General features: G+C 41.5%; 1 protein-coding gene across 2 annotated transcripts in view; it reads left to right on the top strand.

Annotated features, from left to right (window-relative positions):
- The window catches only part of fbxo41 (F-box protein 41), a 76,724-nt gene that overhangs the window by 17,547 nt on the left and 37,242 nt on the right, over nt 1–21,935 (top strand). For both annotated transcript variants that reach the window (XM_033624845.2, XM_033624843.2), the window contains exons 2-3: nt 2,798–3,603; nt 5,661–5,890. In XM_033624845.2, coding sequence (XP_033480736.1) covers nt 3,055–3,603; nt 5,661–5,890 — 779 coding nt within the window. In that variant the 5' untranslated portion in view covers nt 2,798–3,054. The remainder of the gene's footprint in view (nt 1–2,797; nt 3,604–5,660; nt 5,891–21,935) is intronic.

Genomic DNA, 21,935 nt, shown 5'->3' with positions numbered 1-21,935 from the left:
CATTCCAAGTTCAGGGCTTCAATATTCTTGGTTGTCGAACCAGCACCCACTGGGTTGCTGTTTTTAATTTAATTTGATTTAAAAAAAAAAAAAAAAGACAAATTACAGTAATGATTTAAGTTCTTGGATGAGGTATGTTCAGTATTCAGCGGTACTTGATGTTCAGGATCTTGGTTTTATTGGGCTGAGTACTAAACAGGAAGTAGGAGTTCAGCAGAGCTTTAAGGTTCTATGGACAAACTGTTAATGCTAGAAATGGTCAACATGACATGATATTGCTTTTTACATTATATCACATTACAGCAGCCCATTCAAAATTGTTCTTATCTTAATAATAATGATGATAATTTTAAATTTGAATAGAATGCTACGCTACAGCCCAATATAATGTGATAAAAAATATTGCATTGCAATGAATCCTTATACAACTAATGAATGACTATGATATCTAAGGAATACCCATCCCACGAATTAGCACCCCTACTGGGTGGTTAAGGAGAAAAATGTGGTTGGATGTCATCACATTAGATCAAAATGATGTCTTTAATGAACAGTTACGTAGCTTAGGTTCATGGAAAGGTAGTAAAGTTATTGCAGTTAAGTTCAGGAAAAGAATCATGGTTGGTTGTCATCACGTTACGCACTAAACATAAAGTTATGTAAGTTAGTTTTGGGAAAGTAAACCTACGTAGGTTAGGTTTAGGAAAAGAAACATGGACAGGAAGCCAGGCTATCTTAGAGACAGACAACCATTCACACTCACATTCACACCTATGTATGGCCAATTTAGAGTCACCTATTAACCTGCATGTCTTTAGGGAGGAAGCTGGAGTAACAGAGAAAAACCCACGCTGACACATGCAAACTCCACACTGAAGGGCCCCCCCCACCCCAGGTTTGAACCGGGAACCCTCTTGCTGTGAGGCGGAAACGCTAACCACTGCACCATTTGAAACAGGTGCATCAAGTGCTGAGTAATTGGATAAACACCGTGATACAATGTTCTTGAAGCGGCTCAACTCTGCTGAGCATCTAAGGAGCAGATGGAAATGATAATAACATGATGATTTAAGTGATTAAAAGTTTTTAAGAATATTTTTGCCTGACTCCGGTCATAAATGAAAGGTGCATTGTAATTCAGAAATTAGTCCAAGTAGAAAGTTGAATATTTTAAGTGTGCACTTAATTGACTTGTGTTTTCTTCACTGTCTGCTGGGGTATATATTGAAAATATGAAGCAGCATGTAAGGCTGACAAGGAGCTGCAGAGACACAGGCTGGATAGTGTGAGTTACTGGTTCCCCTCATAAAGGACTTAGAGTATTGTCCTGCTGACCTCGTAGACTTCTGACCAGAAGATGATGTTGGCGCTAACAAGCACTCTCACTAATGGAGCCATTTACTCTTCCCCACTCTTCCCTCAGTCTTCCTTTAAGTATTTCAGGGTACAAGTGCAGGAGTTTGCTTTTTAACCCTTCAGTGAAATACAGGTTTCATGTTTCTCGACCACTAATCTTATCGATCAATGTTTCTACTTGGAGAGTTCAGACACAGCAGGCTGGTGGAGTGGTAAATATGGAGAGATGGACTCATACAGAGAGGAGCTCATCACTCTCATTCTGTTCCCATTAATTCCTGAGATGTTCTGGTACCATTTTTTCCTGTTTTGATACTGATCCCTATACCTGAACTTGCATAATGTCCGAAACCGATTACTGTTCCGATACCATTGCTATCGTTGTTGTATGGCATGGTTCAAGTCAAACCCTTTGTGGGGGTGGCATTGTCCACATACCAGACGAGGTCCTCAAGGTCCGATTTCGCAATTTCATCAAGGTCTTCTTGAATGTGGTGGCTGGGGTCAGTATTAGAGATAGGGTAAGGAGCTCGGACATCCGAATGGATGTAGAGTAGAGCCACTGCTTCTTTGCGTCGATACGGGTCAGTTGGGGTGGATCGGGCATCTGATCAGGATGGCTACTGGGAGCCTCCTGCTAGAGGTGTTCCGGACACATCCCACTGGTAGGAGGCCCCAGGGCAGAGCCAGAACATGCTGGAGGGACTGTATATCCCATCTGGCCTGGGACTGCCTTGAGTCCCCCAGGAGGAGCTGGAAAGTGTTGCTGGGGAGAGAGATGTCTGGGGTGCTTTGCTTGGCCTGCTGGCCCCATGATCCAGCCCTGGATAAGCAGATGAAAATGGATGGATGGATGGGTGAAAAACTGACATTTTATGTGACTGTGAAACTACTTTAAGTTACATAAATTACATAGTGTCTGACTGCTGCACAGACTTGCGTACTTGCTGATACCTGTTCCAGCACTGCCAACAGTGTCGGAGGCATTTCCCGTACTGGTATCAGTATTAGAACAACTCTATTTACAGCTAGCTAATGCTTCACTGTATGTCAACCTTTTACTTTTTCTGCTCAAATGAAAGAAGAAAAGCAAAACGTTTTAATTAACAGCTGTGGGAGTCCATAGGAGTTAAAGTAACAGCATTAACCTGCGATTGTTGCAGGAAAATGCAGGATACATTTGTCACAAAAGGCTCTGGAGCACACAAGTTTTCCCCAGTATGTTGTTTTGACGTTGCACTTAGATAAGATAAAACTTTATTTATTCCAAGGGAGATTGTTGGCTAGGATCAGCCTTTGTCATCAACTTTCTGACAGATATTTATTTAACCTGATTGTGTTCCATGTGTTCCTGTTGATTCTTTTCTCTGATCTGATGTTGGTCCAAAATTCTCAGTATAAAGCACTTAAACTTGTTTGTATTTTCTTGCTCTGTTTCTAGGACCTCAGGAAGGGGAACCATGACAGATGAAGTGAAAAGACCAGTTGAATGTTGCCACTATGTGTGGTCATGTGACTGAGCTGGGCTCCTGCATAGCACATGGGATCTTTCTTCATCTGACTGACTCGCCGTTGTTGCTCTGTTGCCCTGTTTTCACCATGAGAGAATCTGTCGGGTGCTTGACCTCTGTGCCCTCATACTGGCACGACTGTTGTGCCGCGTGAGCGCCTTCTCTCCTCCGGCAGTTACTGCACGGAATGGCCTCTCTGGACCTGCCATACCGCTGTCCTCGCTGCGGGGAGCACAAGCGCTTCCGAAGCCTGTCGTCCTTACGTGCCCATCTGGAGTACAACCACACGTACGAGACCCTCTACGTACTGTCCAAATCCAACAGTGTGTGTGACGCTGCTGCTCTGCTGCCGCTAGTAGCTGAGGGAGCTCTCCTCGCGCCTGCCAACAACAACGACCCTTTTGAGCCGCTGCGGCCTTCAGCTTTAAAGGAGCGGCGCTTCCCTTGTCGTGAGCTTCCCTGTGCAGACGACCTTAGTTTGACCCCAGCTAACTCCAACACAGCAGCTCGGTATATTCCCAATGTGGAGTTTCCTCTGGGGGAGATATTCATGAAGAAAGCCATGACATCCGCAGACCCTGGTCCCCATGGGAACCCCAGCACAGCTGTAGCAGTGGCAGCTAATGTAGCAGCTAGCGCAGTGGAAGCGGCCTATGAGGAGGGCCTGGCCAGGCTGAAGGCTCGGGCGTTTGAACGGCTGGAGCTGGATGAAAGGCTGGAGAAGCTGTCTGAAGAGGTCATTATCATTTTCAGAATAACTTTAATAGCCAAGTGTGATGACACATTCAAATCACTCTGGTTCTCAGCAGCTCTCAAAATACTTGCAATGGGAACAAAATTGCATGATACAGACACAGATGCTAAATAAAGCTAACAGGCTAAACAAACATAAGCAAACTTAAACATATAGCTATCATGTACAGCCAAGAGCTGGACGCAAACTGTGTAGTTAGTGGTCAGATTGTTACGTTGAAAATAATTTTACTGGAGAAAGCTTCACCTTGTTGTGTGGAATTAGAACGTTTCTCGCTTTAGTCCCCCCTAGTGGTTGTATCAAACAGTACATGCCAATTCTTAAGATGGATTTGAAAAATGCTGTAATCACATCAAAATACACACATGGTTGCTTTAAGGGTCTAGTGTGTAGGATTTAGTGGCATGTAGTGGTGAAGTTAGTGAGCTGACACTTCTCCCGGTTGCCAATAACTACGGTGGCCGACACTAAAACGTGTTTCTAGAGTCATTGTTTGATTCATACGTTCTAGGCTACTGTAGAAACAAAATGGCGAACTCTGTGAATGAGGACCCATAGATACAAACGGCTCATTGTGAGGTAACAAAAACACAACACTTCTTAGTTCAAGGTGATTATAAATGAAAGAAAACATAGTTAAGAGTATTTTATTCCATTATTGCCAATAGATGCCCCTAAATCCTACACTCTGGACCTTGAAGAGAAGAATGTAGAAAATACAAATTCCTTGACGTAGGAGAAACAGTTCAAGTGCATTCCTTACTCCAGTAAAGCACAGGGCTCTCAATTATAAGCATTGCGTACACACAAATCAAGGCCTAAAAAAAGGCGTATGCCACTTCCCATGCAAAAGTTGTGATCTATAAAAACAGACTTGATGGGAGAAACTTTGACCCATGCTTACGAACATTTTGGAAATTGGCGATGCAGATGGTGAGGTGGAAGTCTGACTTTGGAAACTGTCGAATATTTTTTGGCGCACATCATTTTTGGCTTTTGTATGTATGCACATTTTTAGTATGGATCCTACTCAATGTTTTATAAATGAGACCCCTGGGGATTGAAAATACAAAATGTTACATCATTTCTTTCTCGCTGTGCTGTTGAGCAGCATAGTGCTCAGTCCTGCCACCAATGGCTGGAGGCTGTATTGCAGCGTAATGTAACGTAGATGTAAAGCTCATGATGAACTATGGAAATCACCTGCAATGCCTCAGATTTTCACATTTCAAAATACTCTGTCTTTACGCTAAACTAGTTTCAGTGCTCACTTTGCTTTGGGAACCTTGAGCTCAGCAGCAGAAAGAAAATTAACGATCTTATGGAATAGCATGTTGCCTGTAACAAGCTGCTTAATTGTAATCAGGAAGATCGTTACGGACCAAATTATAATATATAACATTAATCAAGGAATCAAGAAGTTAAGATTTAATTAACAGTGTCCATGTTTTTAGCTGAAAGGAAACCTTAATCTTTACAGTTTCTGTTGGTGAGAAGTGGCATGTGTCACTGATTCATCATGCTTTTTCACACTCAAACATTTGTCAAAGAAGATTCTCATACACAGAAGTCACTGAGTCACATTTTTGGACTTAAAAAAAGCTATTTTATTCAAGCACTTTTAGTACAGGTCAAGGACAGCATAACAATTTCCGATTTGGCTGAATTCATTTGCAAATTTTTTTCCAGTCAGTATGATGTCATAATTGTGTCTGTCCTTGTGTGACTGTCGGCAGTAGACAATAGAGAACTCAAGAAGTTCAATTAAGTTTTCATTATGATAATTTCATCAGGGCTGTGAGAACTCTTCTATCTAATTCTGCATCTAATTTAGGAAAAATAATTTTCTTTAAATTAATAACGCTGCAAGATGTGTAGGCTGAATGTGGATATTTGAACACTTTTTGCTGACGGAAATCTTTGTTAATGAACGTGTTAATTGCTTAGCTAATGACCATATTTGCATCACCAGTTCTGTTTCACACAATGTGGTGATTATGGCGGGACATTAGGCAGCTCAAGTGCCTCTTGTCTTGTAGGTGGAGCAGAAAATAGCGGCCCGCGTAGGTCGTCTTCAGGCGGAGCTGGAGAGGAAGAGCTCTGAGCTGGAGCGGGCCAAGCAGGAGAGCGATCGGCTGAGCCAGGAGAAACAGGACCTGGAGGACAAGGCCTCTGAGCTCTCTCGGCAGGTGGACGTCTCTGTGGAAATGCTAGCCAACCTCAAACAGGACCTGGTGAACAAGGAGCAGGAGCTCAGTCACAAACAACAGTAAGTGATGTTTCCATTCTTTAGACTCAGTGTAGGCTTAGAGCTGCAGCCGGCCCTGATGGCGTGCCGTCAATCAAGAAATGAGCTGAAATCAATAATTGACATATAATTGTTTAAAGGGGCAGTTATCACCCAAATCTAAAATGCATATTTTCTCTCATATCTGTAGTGATATTTATCAAACTTAATTGTTTTTGTGTGAGTTGCAGGGTGTTGGAGATCTCGACCATAGAGATGGTTTGCCTTTTCTTGAATATAATGGAACTAGATGGCACTCGGCTTGTGGTGCTTGAAGTGCCAAAAAAATATATTTGAAAACCTCAACAGCAATGTGTCTTTCCATAAATCATGACCTGGTTACTCAAGATAATCCACAGACCTTGTTGTGAGCAGTTAAATGTAGGAACTACACCTGTCAACCATATCGCTGGTGCCAAAAGCACAAGCCTCTTGTCCATGAATAGATGCACACTCCTTCTGTGCCGTGATACAGTTGGGGGGTATAGTTCGGTCCTTCCTGAAACTGCTCTTAACAAGATCTGTGGATCATCTTGAGACACTGGAGCATGATTTCTGGAAAGAGACATTGCTGTCGACTTTTTCAAATTAAATTTTTTTGGCACTTTAAGCACCATAAGCTGAGTGCCATCTAGTCCCATCATACTTGAGAGAAGGCAGACATCTCTTTGTCTCCAGCACTTGGTGACTCACACTAAAACAGTCTAGACTAATAAATAGCACTTCAAGGAAGTGGAAAAACATGTATTTTTGATTTTGGGGTGATCTGTCCCTTTAAGTCGTTCAGTTCACTGGTTGTGGCTTCTAAAATGAGATTAATTGCTGGTTTTTGTTTGTCTGCTGTAACGCTATATGGAATACTTAAGGGTTTTGTCCAATAATGGTTGGACAATTCAAGATATTTGAACGTGTGACCTTAATCAATGATGACAGTTATTCTTTGTTACAGCCCTAATTTTCATTGTGTGTCCAATGACACACTCTCACGGCCGAAATTAGTTTCCTCGGAAAGGTGGCTAGGCTCAGCCTTAAAGATAGGGAAAGGAGCTCGGACATCTAGAGGGAGCTCGGAGCAGAGCCGCTGCTTCTTTGTGTCGAAAAGGGATCAGTTGAGGTGGTTGGGCATCTGATCAGGACACCTCCTGGGTGGTGCTGCCCCCACGACCCGCCTTTGGATAAGTGGTAGAAAAGAGACAGATGGATGGACATGCATTTTTGCCATGTCAAAATAAATTTCCTGGTTGTTAAATGCATACAGTCTCTTCTCAAAATAAACTTAGAACGTAGGTAAAAAACATTTTTTAGCTTTATTTCCTTAGGCTTAGACAACAAATGCATGTGGTTCCGAAAAAACATCATGGTTTGGCGTAGAATAAAGACTTTTGTTACTAACATAATGTAACATTATACAGGAAATGAACACAAAAGTCCAGACTTTCTTTGATCCATGCCCCTCGTACTGTGGCAGTTGTTCAGCACATCAAAAAATGCCACTGCCCACTGTGTCTCATACCACTAAAAAAGGGCACCTTATCACATTGCAATCTGATGCCAAGAGCCACTCACCAAGTGTCTGTATTATAAGTCAGGAGTGAGTCTGGGTTGTAAAAGTCCACATGGTCTGTGGTGGAATGAAACGTAGTAGCAGGAAATAAGTAAAACGTGAACACCCTTGCATACTAATACCTCCACCCTTGACCTCAATACAGATGGCTCTTCACTACTCCTCGCTCGTCCTTTTATAAAACACATCGTCATACATACAAACCGTCACGCACACTCCCCTCCTGTCCTTCACCTCTACCTCACTGTTGATGCTGTAATTCTCAGTCGCATCCACCCGCCAGATGTGGCCAGCATCTGTCCCGCCGCTGTCTCCATACCCCTGTGCCCTCCAGGGCTGGGTAGCTGCTCATGCTGAATGGAGAGTTGGACAGGAGCAGCTGGGTCGGCGGCAGAGATGTCCCCCCGCCTACCTCTCTCTCAGGCCAGTCTCTCCATAAAGCTGCCACGCTGCTTGGTGAACTAGTTAAAAGTACGGCTGCTGTAAATAGAAGGAGCTCTTGGATATAAATCACAGTGTGGTGAGGCAAGTTGTTGCTGGCTCTGAATCTGATGAACATGACTTGGAGCTCTCCCACAGCATGGCACAAAGAGTGAGTAGGACCGGGCTTTATTTTTTCCTGATTTTCCGAGCTTTTAAATCAATAATAAATTACTGCAGGAAATTAATCCCGCAGTAATTTATTGTGCACTCCAAACATTGATGCTATTTTTAGTTTGACAGGCTAGAAGCAATGCGTAAAATATATTGTGTTCACTAAGCCTATGTTAAAATGGAAGGTAATAAATGAAAATAATGAATCCTCTATTATACTTTACAAAATGTTTTCCACTCTCACTAATTAAGTTTTTAAAGATGCATGACATTGAATTTCCATAATATTGTACCAACGTCAAAATCTCATTCAGTTTCTTATTTATTATTAATGGCAAGTGTGTACAAAAGGGAGTCAGGAGGCACAATAACAACCTGATGGGAAAAGAAGGCTCTGGAAAAACTGAAATGTGATATCTTAAGGTTTTAAAATAGGTTTTTTAAAAAGTAGTTTTCTTGTTCGTACCTGTTTTCTTTGTTAAATTGATCAACAAGTATTGACAAGTGTCGTTCAAGGCTCATATTAATGTCGTCTGGTATCTGCGCTGCGTCTTTATCTGACAGGACAGCCAGCCTCGTCCCTCTATCTTCCTCTGGGTTTTTATCACTTCCTCGGTTTTTTTATCTGGTCTGAATGTCAACAGTAGGTCAGAGACAGAAAGGCGCTTTCCAAGGCATCTTATCTCATAGCAAACACACAACAGGACATGTCACTGCACCGTATTTACATATGTATGCATGTGTGTGAATGTGCCGTTCTCTGATTCTTTGTAAAATGAGTCAGAATGGCACAAAGGTAATGTACATATCAATTTAAAGGCCTTTGTGAGTAATTGTTATGTGTCACGGACATCTGCTGATTATTTTCAATTAATAGTTTCATCTTCAAAATGTCAGATAATGATAAAAATACCAATCATAATTTCCGGAAACCTAAATAAAAAAATTCTCATCAGCCCTATGTCACGGCCTTCATCAGTGGATGAAGTTGCTCAGATGTCAAGCAGATGGTTTAGTTGTTGCCATGTGATGTGAGTATGGAGCTTCAGTCATGTGAAAACAAGTGGTCGTATGGTATATAGGGGAAGATCGTAACCCCTGTGTCTGTTCAAGAATGTCCTTGGCAGTTGATGTGAATGTCCTCTTCCATCTTTGTACGCTGACGTCAGGACGATGGCTTTGAATCTTTCTCAGCTGGGGTTTGGTTCTGGTCTGGTGCTCACAGAAAGTTCATGCTGTCTGTGTCCAGTGTTCATTTAGTCTCTTGTCTGGGCTCCTTGTTGCCTCACAGATGTGGTGTTCCTTACCATAAAGTGCTTGTTCTGTCTGATCAAAACTCTACAACCTTAGTTTTTCAATTTCCAATTACATAAAAAAAGAGGAGAAAGAGGAAAGAGTCAAGTTAATTTAAAAAGCACATTTCATACGACAGGCATTAGGTCAATGTGCTTCAAAATACAATAGGGAAAAAACTGGCAAAGATCAAACTTGGGGGGAAAAAAAACAAGATCAGAACATAAAGGAAGGTAGCATTACATATACAGTATGAAACATATAAGAAACACAAGATAACAAAATGAAAATGTAATAAGATGAGAATACTTTCTCCTCCTTCTGCTTAATATTAAAAAGGGAATAATAATAAAAGTTTTACTCATTAACCACAGAGAGGCTTATACTATGCAGGATTTCCTTAAAATACAATGTATAGACTCATACAAAAGTAATCCCTCTCGATCAGAACTTATGACCCATTAGAAGTGTATGACAATGTATTTATGTGCAGAGACTCTGCCCTCTGCCTGTATTTACTTATTATTTTTCATGTTAGTGACGTTTATGGGTGTGTACCTCCACAGCGCTCAGGTGCGGTCTGGACCTTATATAAAGGTAGCAACCAGGTGCCAGAGTGTAAGCAGCAGGCGTCCAAGATATGCCGAAAAAACAAAGATAGTGAGGTGAAACGCCAAACAAGTGAATCTGGGGTTGGCTTTTACTTTCACTCTGCTGGGGAGCATGTGTAGGATTTAGGGAGACAAATTGGCAGAAATAGTATATATAAACTAGGAATGGTTAAAGGCAGTTTATTGTAGTTAGAAGATGGTGGGTGGCTGAAGGCTTGAGTGTAATGATGGCTGAGGTGGGCTGGGAATGGCGAAGCAGAGCAGGCTGAGGGGCTAAAGACAGAGCAGTTCAAATCCGGAGGCAGAAGATGAGAACAAGGCTGGACGTGGCTGAGTATTGTTGAAGCTGGTGTGGTGAACCTCACCACAAAACTTAGAAGTTGGCGTTGACCTCTGAACCGCAGAGGAGACTGAACAATCTGGCAGAGTCTGGACTTCTGAGCCCAGCTTTTATACTTGATTGTTGATGAGGTTCAGGTGTGAAGGTTCAGCAAACTCGGGAGGAGGGAACCAGGAGGCCATGCCCAGCAACACACACAGAGACAGGAAACACGAGGGAGAGACAAAGCCGAAACCCTAACAGAAAATAAGAATCGCTGTGTTTTTGTCACCTTAAATGAGCCTTTTATATCTACATAACAAACAGGTCCTCCTCCACAGAGTCCACCATATTGTTTCACACCAGCCCCAACACCAACACCAGCTCTAGATAGCATGAATTGTGTTTTCGTGTTGGCCATCGTAGTTCTCCTACACACTTGGCACACAGGAGAAGTTTCAGTTATGCAACCTCACTGCTAGATGCCACTAAATTCTACACACTAGTCCTTTTACCATGCACTGTAAACCTAACTAAAGAGTGACAAAAAAGACACCTTTAGTCTGCTTTTAAAAGAAAACAGTTTTGTAGCAGACCTTGTGGCAGAAAATTCCAGAGAGTAGTATTGTTATGACTGAAGGCACCATCAGCTGATTTAGAATTTGTTGTTGGTTTAGTGAGTAGACAATCACCCGATAATCTATCTGTGTGTATTCAGTGAGCATCTCAAACATATAGGAAGGAACTAAACCATTTATAGGTTTTCATAAATTAGAAATATTTTTCCAATCAGTTGTTTGCCTTTGGTTTGAGCTGATACTCTGGCTGCAGCATTCTCAACAAGCTGGAGTTTATTTAACTTTGTCAGTGCAGCAAAAAGTGCATTACAGTAATTCGGTCTACTGGAAATAAATTCATGAACCAGCTCTTCAGTATCTGATTGTGACAAGAAGCATCAAGCCTCAGATACACGTCTTAGATGATAAAATGCAGCCTCGGAGATATTAGATTTGCACTTCTGGAAGTTGAGATCAGCATCTGAAATCAAAGGCAAAGACTTGGCATGCTCACAAGGTTTAACTGACAGAGTCAACAAAACGTGAATCTGGTACCACAAAGGCTTGGGACCTACGAAAAGAATCTCAGAACAGAGAAAAAGAAAACAGCTTTTATGGAGTAAAAATGTTCATATAAATGTCTTGAAGAGTATCGAAATCGTTTAAGCACAGAGTCGCCTATTGTGTTTTAGAGCTCTTGTTATGATCTGAATTTAGCAATGCAATAAATACACACATGCAGCACATCATCTTGGTCCCTGCAGGTCACAGCTAACTCACACAACTGTGTCTTTGTGTCAACATAACAACATTATCATGTTTTTCCTGCCCCACAGTCTCATGACAGAGGCAGTTAAACTCTTAAGAGAAGTTGACATGGCTGATCTTGTGATAATAAGATACAAAACAGCGCTTCATCGGGTTGAATGAGCCGAAGACAATCGTGCTTTTCTTCTTTTTTAGCCCCGCCTTACTGTTGTAAAGGTTACAGTAGCTGTGGTCATGCATCCCAAACCTGGCAGCAACAGACCGGGAAGGTCATACTCTTAAAATCCCTGCCTGGGCTGTGTGACTGCCTCATAGTTATGCCAGCAGCCCAGTCTCTGTCTCCATTGCTCTCTTTCTCTCACACACGCACGCACACACACTTTTCTGTCTCTGTCTCTCTGAGGAGAAGCTGGCAGTGAAACAGAAAGCTCATTCAGCCTCTAAAATACAGAGTAGGTCTGAGGTGGAAAAAGAGCATCACAGTCGGTGAATGTTCGGCAGAGTTGATGACTAAGCAGAAGTCGACAGACACAGAGCAGCTTATTGGCTCAAACATGGCCGCCCAACAGCCTCATCCACACAGCTGATCCTTTTAAAACCCTCTAATGTTCTCCAGTGACTTCGGAGAGTCTGTGGAACTCCTTCAAGGAAATATGCATCGTGTTGTACATCAGTGGTGTCAAATGCTAAAGTGTGACTCACCTTACTGCGAGTTGCTATGCAACCAGAGGAAACTCCCACGAACTGCTGCTTGGCAGTGCCATGCATAAAAGTATGACACGGCCTAATAAATTATTCTGCACTCACAAACACTGTAAATAATAATGAAAAGCATACAAAATGCCTCAGGTGCAGCGGTTCGATTCAGCTTGGTCTTATTATAATCTCTGTGTGCAGTTAGTTTGCAGCAAAATTCATTCATAAACAACAAAAACACACAAAAACACACTGCATGCTCGTACTGTAGCAGTCACTGAAAACACATAATGATAAACATGCTACGCTGAAGCAGTCATAACTGAATGAATAACAGAGCCCCTCGAGCACGGCTGTTAAGTGGTTTGATAGCAGCTGGAATAAATGAGAACAGCTGTAATCAGCAGAAACTGGAGCCGGAGGAGAAATGAAAAATGGTGGGACGGTTATCTCCATCATTTCAGCGTGCTACAGACTCGCTCAAAGTGGAAAAACTGCCTCATTTTGTGTCTGTCACAGAAATATGCGGAAGACTGTTGTAATCTTTCCAGACATTAACGATTGCTCGATGACAAACGATGAGGTTTATTTAGTTGCTATGAAATTATTACAGTCGCTGATGTGCCAATTGTCTCATTATTATTCCAGCAGATAATTTTAAAGAGCTTTTTCTAATTAACTTTGATCTTGATCCTCAGTTTGTGATCCGTTGCGTACATGAAAGTGATGGCTGGCCTCACTGAGTCCTCCTGCAGGAAGACATAATACTGTATGCTCCAGTGGCTGCAGGATTATCAGCCGCTCTGCTTTTAATACTTAATTGTTTCTCTTCTCGTGGGAAAAGTTTGTATGACAGGCATCATTTAGACCTGTGCAGAGTTTGCAATCCAATACTGCAGCTCTGGAGTGAGTCAGAGCTGAAGCGATTTGTAGATTTAACAATTAGTCAATCGACAAAAATATATATGCTGCAACCATTTTAATTATTAATTGTTTAAGTCGTTTTTCAAATGTCCCTGTGTTCCAGCTTCTCACTTGTGATGGATTGCTGCTATTCTTTCTGTTTGATAATAAACTCAATGTCTTTGTAGTTTTGGACTCAGTCAGAGAAATCAAGCACATTGAAACCATCTTTAAAGAGGAGTGGATTGTGATATAGTAAGTATCTTTTCTTTAGTGTATAATCACCTGAAAATAAGAATCATGTTGCCCTGCCATGTTTCTACAGTAACCCAAAACGGACAAACCAAACACTGGCTCTGCACAGGGCCATTTATGTTTTCATGTTTCTGCATCAGCCACTGTAATTAGCGGCCACTCCACAATGAGTAGCATCACAAAAACACTGATTTAAAAACAAACAAACAAAAAATTAACATGAAACTAATTTACTCAGTATTTTTACCGGTTTAAATGAGCAGGTCCATTTGTTTTGGAGAGGAGGAGACCTCTGTGGATAATTCTGCTCCCAGTAAAAGCCCCCTGAGCACCAGGGGCCGTATTAACAAACATTCTGAGAACACTCTCAGTGAGCTCCTGACTTAGCCTAAAAATGTGTAGTTAGGAGTCCTAGCTTAGGAGTTATTTAGGAAAGTTCTCAGAGCAACTGTGAGCAAGGAAGGGACAGAAACTTGTGTGTCTGTGAAACATCTGAAACAGATGTGATTGGTTGTCACAGACACACCTCTTTGTGAGCCTGCAAGGTGTGGACACCCAGTGGAAATGAAATGAACTGCAGACCCAAGTCATCACTGTTGCATGTTTCCAGTTTTCCAAATATCTTAGTGTTTTGATCATTTAATTTCTGGCATTATAGCGTTAAGTGAGAAATATGTGTGTATCCCTAATGACAGTAACCACACATATCATCCCCACAAGATCTAATCTGTGGCATTTCATTTACTCACTCTCATCCAGCGTTTCGAGAATAATTCTCCGACCTCTTTGTGTTTCCACTGTTTTCTCCTCTGCGTAAGAAACTCTTAAGCCTCTTAAAAGGCTAAAACGTTAAAGGTTTTTCACCTTAGGAGCTCTTGTAAGGTCTAGGATGCTTTGTGAATAACTTTTATCTTTACAAGAACCCAGTGAAAACCTCCTAAACAATCAACACTAAAGGGTTTCTAACAGGGGGCAAGTTTCAGCTGGTTGCAATCTACAATCCTCACCACTAGATGCCACTAAATCCCCCATCATCCACACTGCTCCTTTAACAGGACCAATGCACATTAAAGAACATGGCTGTAAATATGCCACTGTTTGACAAGCGGCTATTTTTCATCTGTTGTCCCTGGGCAGATGTTACATTGCCCGAGAAAAAGAAAAGAAAGAAGATTAAAATTACAAAGTCATTGAGATCATTTAGAAATGTGCAGAGCAACAAAAGAAAAGAAAGCAGCTGGACCAAACCAGACTAATTAAGTCAGAATATAATTGGCAAAGTAATAGACAATATAAATAATTGCTAGTTGCAGCCCAACAACAAATACTTGCTTTGTGAAGCTAATAGCGTTCCTTTGTGTTTGAAAGGTTATTATTATGGTAATTTTTGTAGATGTACGTTTTGGAATTGTTGTCTCAAATTGTGTTGAATGATTTGTGTTGTGCCACCTCATGTGGTAAAAAAAAACAAGGGACGGACTAAATGTTGCAGTGTTGCAGTTGTTTGTATGGGATTGTGCAGGTGTTCATGATCTCTGTACTGAAGAGGGAGGAGAGCAGTACACAGAAAACTCCTGTCAGGTTTTCATATCATATTCATCACACACACACACACACACACACACACACACACACACACACACACACACAGAGTTGCTGCAGTAGGCCTCAACCCTGAGGCGTGATTTATTCCTACAACCAGCAATGATAAAGCAAGTGCGCCCTGTGCAGCAGAAGAAAGCCGAAGGCTCTATGAAGCTCCACAGAACATGGAGGAGTCTGGCTATTTGCTGTCACCGTGTCTCAAAACACAAGCTCGAGCAACAATCTGGAATGCAAAGTGAAGCTGTCAGGGCAGGGAGAGAGAACTTGCCTCATTAACGGCAGTGTCTGAAGGAGAGGAGCGTGCAGTATTAGCAAGGCAAAACTTCTGAAGGCTCTCTAATGAAAAGCAATCAGTGTAAGAACGTGATCTGCAGCACAGCTAAGAATGTGGAGGGTTTGCACTTAGTTTGACACCTCACATAGAGATAAATGTAATCAAGGGTCTTTGTTTTAATACAGATGTTGAAGTTCAGTGTGTTTTAAAATATGTCAGAGCACAAGACAGTGGAGTAGTATTTGTTCGAACCCTGCAGGAACAGATGCTGTGTAAACCAGTAAATTGTTTGGATTACAGAAAAACACTGCAGCGCTGACACCAAACACAAAATGCATGCACAGAATGGTTGTACATCATTTTTTATGTTGAAGATGTTTATTAAAGGAATACTTCATCCATTTTCAACCAGCCTTGTGTATAATGATGAGGGTAGTATGTGTAAATGAACTGTAGTAAACTCACTTCTATCTTACCAGCACCCAGATCTCATTTGCATCATTCAGCAGATTTTTGCTGGCTCTAGGGCTGCTGCTTGAACAACAGATCGTATTTCCTCTTTTTGTTTGCCCGTGGCTTCCACTGACAAGAGTATAGAAGCGGATTGAGAAAGAGATCCAGCTCTCTCTCAAACTCAGATTAAACTCAACTCAAATGGTAAAACTCGACAGTGCTGATCAAGTGTATACCAAGGCTCTGTTGCTCTATTGCCTATTTCTTGCCTAATATGTTTTCAGAAACATATTCTAGTTGGTCAGGACCACTGTAGCCACAGAATACTTTATTTCCATTTGCAGTATTATATTTGGTGGTATGGCGCTGTTCTGGGGCCTCTCTGCTTTTCCTCGGGCCTACCCAGCAAGCCTCTTCCACGCACCTACATGGAAAGCCTAAAGCTGAGAGAGCACCCCTCCCTGCCCTTCCATGCACCTACATGGAAGCCTAAGGCAGAGAGAGCACACCTTTCTGCCCTTCCACTCGCAAATGAGGAAAGCCTGAGGCAGAGAGAGCAAACCTCTCTGCCCTTATATGTGCCCATATGGAAAGCCTGAGGCAGGGAGAGCAGCAGCAAAGACCCCCCGGGAACGGAACAGAGCAGCATCAGTGAAAACAGAAATGACATTGATAAGTCAGACACAACATAAAAAGGAGGAGCTGGGGTAGAGGCAGGTTGCAGAGCAGCTTGCAGAGGAAGCAGCAACAGTAGGCAGACCAGAGCAGTTAAAATACGGTGCCCTGAATGACATTTGGTTGCATAGAGGGAATCATGTTATCTATCAGCTGACTCCCTTCCATCAATCAGCTGCTCCATCAGTTGATTGAGCTGTTTGTTTTAAGGTTTCCGCCTCTTGAGCAAAAGCGAATGCCCGCTGCCCTTTTCCTCTGTTCCTCTCTGGTCATGTACCACCAATTTCAGCACCAAATATTTGCACCTTTCTACTGCATTGACAGCCCAGTTTTATGAAAAGACAATCTTCCCAGCAGTGAAATACTTCATTAACTTGAAATATGCTGTAACTCTATATAATTAGTACTTGACATGTACTTTCTTCATTGTTATACTCACAAAGCTCAGTTGATGTCTGCAGTTGGATATTTTAAGACTTTATTGTACAGACAGAATTATGCTCTGTGCAAACCAAAGGTACGCATGTAGACACTGCATTCGGTTTTCCGGCAGTTATATGAAGTGGTGTTTAACAATAAAAGGCTTCTGCATGGTATTAGATAACCCAAATTGAATGATCCAGTGAATGTTAGCCCTCAGATAGAGCAGGATTTATGAGCGGAGGGCTATTCATGTCTGTCATTAGATGGAAGAAACTGACGTGTGTGTCCTTAAGGCTGGATGAAAGGCTTTGAACATGAAGGAAACAGGAAACAGGAAGGATGGTGTAACGAGTCTTTCAGTGGACACGTCTGTCTTCTTTCTCATTTAGTTAAGACTGACATGAAAGGTTGAAGTAACCAGTGCTTGTTACACTGTTCGCAGATGGACTGTAAGATGCTTGGAGGATGTACTGGGGTTCAGTGTCAGTATGTGTGTGGTTCCTCAATGGAAAGTTGATATTAAGACAATGCTGTCATGATTTTTTTCTCTGTCTTTTGAGCTGTCAGGCTGTCATAGATCAGAGTGCTGCTGGTGTGTATAGATTAAAATGCTTGTATGATTTGCAGAAGTCTACACTCGAGCTGATACATTTAGCTGATGCATCTATCAGTTGATGGTGAAAAAATAAATTATATAAATTGATGAATGATTTAAGACATTTTTTAAACAAAATGCCAAACATGACCTGCATCCAATCAGGGGTGGGTAACGTATCGATTATATTCAATGTATTACATCTCGTTCCACATGGGTTTTATAAAATGACGTATTTCAAACCATTGAATAAAAATAAAATAAAAATTGTTACGTCTTTTTGTTTTTTTTAAGCCACCACCTTAAAACTCACTTATCCGTTTCGGCTCATCATCTCTCCCTCTCACAGACACAAAAAGAGAAAAGATAATGTGTCATGATATGTCACACGCACCCCACTGCCCATCCTGTCCACTCTCTCCAGGCCAGTCGTATACAGTATAAGCAGGCATTTTGCAACCATGGAGCACCGGTGGGATTTGCAAACATTATTAATATATGCCTGGAGAGCAGTTAGTTTGTTTCCCTCTCACAGTGAATAAATCCTCGTGTTTAACAGCGCCCCTGTAACGGTTTAACTTTCTACTGCTACTGTAACAGCGGACTGTTGACCAGATGCTTCAAGTTTACCGCAAAAACATCGACACATCCGGCCCGAGGCGAGCCAGGTGCTTCAGCATAAACGCATTTTATTTTACCAGTACTTTATTTAACCTTACTATAACAGTACTTTATTAAACTTTAATGTAACTGTTCATAATTTAACCCAATTATAACAATACTCAACTGAACTTTATTATATCAGCACTGTATTTATTTTTTATTAAAACAGTTCCTAATTTAACCTTATTATAACAATGTTTTATTTAGCTTTATTATAGCAGTACTTTAACTTTATGATAACAGCACTTAAACTTTATTATATCAGTATAACAATACTTAATTTTACTTGAATGTGACTGTGCTTTATTTAACTTTATTATAACAGTAATTTGTCATTTTATTATAACTGTACTGAATTTAACCTTTTTATAACAATACTTAATTTAGTTTTAATATGACAGTACTGTATTTAACTTTATTATAACAGTAATTTATGTCACTGTATTATAACAGTACTTAATTTAACCTTATTAGAACAATACATAATTTAACTTTCTTATAGCAGTGCTGCTAGTGATAACAACACTTTAACTTTATTATCACAGTACTTTACTTATTTTCATTATATTTCTACTCAATTTAACCTTATTACGATAGCACTTTATTTAACTTTATTATAACAGTACATTTATTAACTTGCTTAGGTGGTGCAGTGGTTAGCATTGTCACCTCACAGCAAGAGGGTTCCTGGGTTGGGGGAGTCCTTCTGTGCGGAGTTTGCATGTTGTCCCCGTGTCAGCGTGGGTTTTCTCCAGGTACTCCAGCTTCCTCCCACAGTCCAAAGACATGCAGGTTAATTGGTGACTCTAAAATTGCCCGTAGGTGTGAATGTGAGTGTGAATGGTTGTCTGTCTCTATGTGTTAGTCCTGTGATAGTCTGGCAGTGTGTCCAGGGTGTACCCTGCCTCTCGCCCAATGTCAGCTGAGATATCCTAAATGTGCAGCCCTACTCTGCACATTTCCATACGCAATAAATCTGTTATTTTTACCCCGTTTTGTTCCAGCTGCACCTCTGTTTTTCAGATGACGATTGCATCGACAAGTATCGTCACTGTCATCATTGCAAGTAAGCATTCAAGGACAGATTCATTCTCTGTTTCAGAGTCTGACAGCTGAATATCAGGTGGCCTTTTCCTCCATAATGAATCAATTTCTATCATGCATGATGAAATGCTCCACATCATCACCTTGCCGTTGTGTCTCTGGGTGACTCAGTCGTGTGGTTTGTAACAGGAATCTAGTTTTTGCGAGGACTGCTCCAGCCACAATAAAATATTTACTCTCCCCTGATTGATCGGGGCTCAGAACTGGATTAGTGGTTTCTTGGGAAACCAGTCGTGTATTTTTTTTTCCCCCTGAGAGACTTTTAAAACAGTGCATTTTCTCTTTCATCATCCCTTTTCTCTCACCCTTTCATCCTCGTCCGTTCCACATCTCCTTCTCGTGTAGCCATACTCTCCACACATCTCCTCGCGCTGCCTTTCTCTTTGTGTGTTTGTGTGTAATGCATACAAATGTGTGACATTATGACATGATAACACAATGTAGCCCACTGAATCTGTCTCACCCCCCAAAAAAAACCTCACCATTCGATCCAAGTGTCAAAACAGAACGACACACGAGCAGCTGTCCTTTGTTGGAGCGGAGAAAGCTCGTATTCATGCTACAGCCACGTCTTCCTCATGCGGGCCTTTCAGTCAATCATCTCCGCGCTTTAATATTAATGAGGCATAATTTTGAATTAATGGCCAGAGATGATGACAACTGTGAAAGGAGGCTGACCAGTGATTATAATTAACATTTAAACAGAATCCTTCAGAAGATCATGCCTTATTAATCATGCCTGTTACAGCTGGATGTCTCTGCTATACCAGACTATATTTGTTATGGCTTTTAAGTGGCAGGGAAATGAAACATTGTTGGCCTAGCTATTCATTATTTCCCTGAGCATATGCAGTAGCAAAAGGACATTTGAGGTCTTCAAAGCCTATTTTCATTCGTTTGATAAAAAACTGTAGCTTGGAGTTTTGTTAGCAGGCTCTCAAGGCCTAAATTTAACAAGACTGGAGCTTTTTCTATTTCCAAGAGCTTAAAGGGACAAGGAGGCATCAGAGTTTGAATGAATATGAGGCAAACAAGCCGCTTACTCTGGTCTCGGGGGAGGAAAAGCAGCAGAGAGCAAAACCAGTGTTTGTTGTCTGGGCGCTGAGGGGGAATGTGCGGTAAAACTAAAATGTAGCACTATGACCTTATACTTTCTAATCAGTGGTATTGATTGTATCTCAACCGCTGTGCGTTAGTGTTCCTGTTAGGATTTAGTGAGGCACATTGTTTGCAGCGGAGCTTAGCTGTTGTATATAATGTTTAATTCAATACGGACAGATCAATCGGAAGTGTGTAACAGTATGAAGGTAGGAGATAGGACAGGATCCCCCAGAGTATAAACGCGTGGTGGAGTAAAGCCAGCAGGTAGATGATTGAAACTTCTGCACATCTCAGAGGTACAGTGATGATGGGTTGTGCAGCATTTGATTACTGTATGTACTGTACATAACAGATATGCAGTTTCTAGCCAGTAAAATATGAAACTATGGCCTGTAAAGTTTGAAGAAACTCACTATGACATATTTGGTCTTGATCTCATGAGTTTTCTTTGCACAATTAAATTTATTTGACCCCTTAATCGTAATACAAGGAGGCATGTGGTAAGATCAGTGGTGCAATTAGCCTTTCACTAAGCCCCACCCCTTTGTGATGGTCCGGCAAGCTGTTAGAGTAGGCATGGAGCCCATACTCTAACTAACTGCACTCCCTGAATTAATATTATCATATTTTTGGAAAACTGAAACAGTGATTCCAGAGAGAAGCAGACAGAGGGGTCTACAGTCTGTGTTTGAAGGATATATCCAGGATGTCAAACTGACTCAGCAGCAACAACAGGTTAAAAAGACAAAGATAGTTAGAAGCTAAAGACGAACTATAGGCTACAGATCACAGTGTAAAAGTGAACCACCACATCACTGCTGATCGCCACACAAGACAATGAATATAAAGGAAAACTCTGCTGATATTGAACCAGCTGTGTGGCATCACAGTGTGTGCAGATGAACGGTGTTTGGCTTCCCCTCCATGCAGCTGCCAGTGCTCAGACCTCTGCAGCTGGGCAGGGACCTCTGGGGGAAGTCAAACAGTGTTCATCTGTGCACAATGCGATGACACACAGCTGGTTCAAATCAGCAAAGTTTCCCTGCTTCCCTTCACTGGTTCCTGTACAGCAGGGTCGGTCTTTTTTTCATTGTTATAATCATTAAAAAGCAAAAGCAGCATATGTGTACATTCAGTAGGCTATATCTTCAGTAGCTAGCTAGCTAACCCTACACTTTCCAGGGTCTGATTTTGGTTTTGGAACAGGGAAGAAACGTATATCTTTTTCCAACCTCTCCAGGTAACGAGTATCATTAATACACGACGTGCCCCAGGCACAACATTTAGCTCCAAATCCACAAAACCAGCCTGAAAATGAAGGAAATCTGAAACAACTGCATTAGAGTCAATGGAGCACAGCTGAGTTGTTGTTGGACCCTGGTCTGAGCTGGCCTGATTATGATTGGCCAGTCTGCGTCCGGGGGCAGGACTTGAAGGATCAATTTTTATTATACTGTAAATAGAACTATATGACATTAATATTTGATGACCTGCCATATCCTGTTATAAAGATAAACAATGAGTGTATCACGTTATAATGTGAAAAGTTTATTGTTGTGACAAGATGTTTTTCA

This window comes from Epinephelus lanceolatus, chromosome 3 (assembly GCF_041903045.1).
Source record: "Epinephelus lanceolatus isolate andai-2023 chromosome 3, ASM4190304v1, whole genome shotgun sequence".
NCBI classification, from domain to species: Eukaryota; Metazoa; Chordata; class Actinopteri; order Perciformes; family Serranidae; genus Epinephelus; species Epinephelus lanceolatus.
Note: the sequence above shows the minus strand (reverse complement) of the source record. Positions and strands in the feature narration are given on the sequence as shown.